Source organism: Bidens hawaiensis, unplaced genomic scaffold, assembly GCF_021521415.1.
Source record: "Bidens hawaiensis isolate Kalapana, Puna unplaced genomic scaffold, B.hawaiensis_p1.1 tig00025201_1, whole genome shotgun sequence".
In the NCBI taxonomy this organism is placed as follows: Eukaryota; Viridiplantae; Streptophyta; class Magnoliopsida; order Asterales; family Asteraceae; genus Bidens; species Bidens hawaiensis.
This window is the reverse complement of record NW_027494017.1, coordinates 39,227-42,313: the sequence shown is the minus strand read 5'-3', so window position 1 is coordinate 42,313 and position 3,087 is coordinate 39,227. Positions and strand designations below refer to the sequence as shown.

Genomic DNA, 3,087 nt, shown 5'->3' with positions numbered 1-3,087 from the left:
GTATTGATCTTTACTGCGTGACTCTTTCCCTTTGTTTCAATCTTTTTTTTCTATAAACAGATCTTTAAGTAATCATATACACTTCTATCGCTTTATATATATACATTTGGTTAAAATTCAGCCTACAAAAGTTAAAGAATGTGAAATACGTATTTCATCCAAATGGTCATTGAGTATAGCATAAGTTATATGTAGTTCAATAAACTTGAGGTTGCTCCAAATTTGAATATCACAAAAAATGGTTATGAATCTCTATTTACAAATATGTGTAAGATCCTAGCTGATGTTCTTTACAAAAATGTTATATGATAAATTAAGTATCACAAGGCACCAAAACGTGATGCTAAATCAGCAAATACGTCTTCACTACATGGAATGGTGAGCCCACCCATTGGATGGTCGTACTCATACTGTTCTTCCGCCAGTTGCAGTAGTTCTTGAAATTCTGGCCTGCTTAGGAAAGAAACACGAACCAGAAATCTTCTTTTCTCTTCTTCGCCGACATAAACTGCAAAATATCCTTTCGGAATGTCCATGGGTGTTGCTGCACTCCTTCCATTCGAGAATGATCGTCTCAGAATCTTGTTTTCTTGTGTAATCTGGCATAAAGATGGCCATTTCTCTCAAAAGGTTTAGTAGTGTTTCTACAGGAAGGACGTTGATGGAGAAAAATGACTCGGTAAAAGACTTTTTGGAGTATGGAAGTTGTGGTTGATTTGCTTTGAAATACTGAATGGCTTAAATAGCCAGCTGGTTGCACAAGATAGTAGACATTACCACATGATTGGAAAGAAGCTTCACATGGAATTGTCCCTCTTTATCGAAAAGACCCAAAATAATTTGAATGGAATTTAAGAATCCGAACGACCTGTTACAATATATATCCAACATGAAATCCCTTATGGTCCTTGTCTGATGTTAGATGCCTAATCTTTAATACGTAGGGCATTCCGCATTATAACCAAATAACCTATAATGAATTTTTTATGTGGTTCAAATGTGACCTGTTTAAGGATTAGATTTCACATTTTGGCAAACCTGTCGTAGCAATTTGTTAAAAATCAGCTGACATGGTTACAACATAACGGACCCATTGACCTTAATTATAAATATATTAGGAGTATCTACGTTATTAGGATAACAGTAGATAATTAAGAGAGAGTTCTGTTAAATTTCAGCACAATAACCTCTGACTACATAAATCGGCAACATAAAAATATATATATATATTTTATAGTGACTGTTTTATCTGCTTATGATTCGTGTCTCCATAGACCTAGAGAGAATCTTTCCGTACCTTTAACGCGTAACACATACAATCTTGAATACAGGTACTAGAACGTCGACGATCATAGAAGTAGACATGTTGAATTTCTTTGAAATAAAGACTTAATTAGTTGTATAATCAGGTTTAGAATAGCGGCTGTGATTGAAATTTATTAATGACTAGCCATGAACCGTAATGCCAATAGTGAGAAATGGTATACGGCAATTGCGATCACAGGCTAATTAATGTACATAACCAACACAAGTTGTTTGTCGTTTTTAACCATGTATTGCGTGTTACGTACCACATTTGAATAGCGGGTCGAGGCGTTCCAGCTAACCACTTATTACTAATTTGAACTTAGGGGAGTCAAGCCTGAACTCCAACTCAATCGAATTCCACATCGTTTGTGATGCACCAATGAATCGTTGTGGTTGGAGAACCAAACACAACGAATGAAACTGTGATTGATGTCAATTGCATAACTAATATTTGTATTGATCTTTACTGCGTGACTCTTTCCCTTTGTTTCAATCTTTTTTTTCTATAAACAGATCTTTAAGTAATCATATACACTTCTATCGCTTTATATATATACATTTGGTTAAAATTCAGCCTACAAAAGTTAAAGAATGTGAAATACGTATTTCATCCAAATGGTCATTGAGTATAGCATAAGTTATATGTAGTTCAATAAACTTGAGGTTGCTCCAAATTTGAATATCACAAAAAATGGTTATGAATCTCTATTTACAAATATGTGTAAGATCCTAGCTGATGTTCTTTACAAAAATGTTATATGATAAATTAAGTATCACAAGGCACCAAAACGTGATGCTAAATCAGCAAATACGTCTTCACTACATGGAATGGTGAGCCCACCCATTGGATGGTCGTACTCATACTGTTCTTCCGCCAGTTGCAGTAGTTCTTGAAATTCTGGCCTGCTTAGGAAAGAAACACGAACCAGAAATCTTCTTTTCTCTTCTTCGCCGACATAAACTGCAAAATATCCTTTCGGAATGTCCATGGGTGTTGCTGCACTCCTTCCATTCGAGAATGATCGTCTCAGAATCTTGTTTTCTTGTGTAATCTGGCATAAAGATGGCCATTTCTCTCAAAAGGTTTAGTAGTGTTTCTACAGGAAGGACGTTGATGGAGAAAAATGACTCGGTAAAAGACTTTTTGGAGTATGGAAGTTGTGGTTGATTTGCTTTGAAATACTGAATGGCTTAAATAGCCAGCTGGTTGCACAAGATAGTAGACATTACCACATGATTGGAAAGAAGCTTCACATGGAATTGTCCCTCTTTATCGAAAAGACCCAAAATAATTTGAATGGAATTTAAGAATCCGAACGACCTGTTACAATATATATCCAACATGAAATCCCTTATGGTCCTTGTCTGATGTTAGATGCCTAATCTTTAATACGTAGGGCATTCCGCATTATAACCAAATAACCTATAATGAATTTTTTATGTGGTTCAAATGTGACCTGTTTAAGGATTAGATTTCACATTTTGGCAAACCTGTCGTAGCAATTTGTTAAAAATCAGCTGACATGGTTACAACATAACGGACCCATTGACCTTAATTACAAATATATTAGGAGTATCTACGTTATTAGGATAACAGTAGATAATTAAGAGATAGTTCTGTTAAATTTCAGCACAATAACCTCTGACTACATAAATCGGAAACATAAAAATATATATATTCTATAGTGACTGTTTTATCTGCTTATGATTCGTGTCTCCATAGACCTTGAGAGAATCTTTCGGTACCTTTAACGCGTAACACATACAATCTTGAATACA

General features: G+C 35.0%; 1 protein-coding gene across 1 annotated transcript; it reads right to left on the bottom strand.

The window, feature by feature from the left end:
• Window positions 1-320: 320 nt before the first annotated feature.
• LOC143571136 (auxin-responsive protein SAUR24-like) lies at window positions 321-2,297 on the bottom strand. The gene is made up of 2 exons (XM_077056640.1): window positions 2,121-2,297; window positions 321-599 (listed from the first exon to the last, which is right to left on the bottom strand). The coding sequence occupies exons 1-2, from the start codon at window positions 2,295-2,297 to the stop codon at window positions 321-323; spliced, it is 456 nt and encodes a 151-aa protein (XP_076912755.1).
• Between the last annotated feature and the right edge of the window lie 790 nt (window positions 2,298-3,087).

What these genes read in the sequence shown, in the direction of transcription:
- LOC143571136 (XM_077056640.1), bottom strand. Translation starts at nt 2,297, where the DNA reads ATGGACATTCCGAAAGGATATTTTGCAGTTTATGTCGGCGAAGAAGAG. An exon ending in CCATTCCATGTAGTGAAGAC is followed by an intron (nt 600 to 2,120) that starts GTATTTGCTGAT and finishes TCTTTATGCCAG; the next exon opens with ATTACACAAGAAAACAAGAT.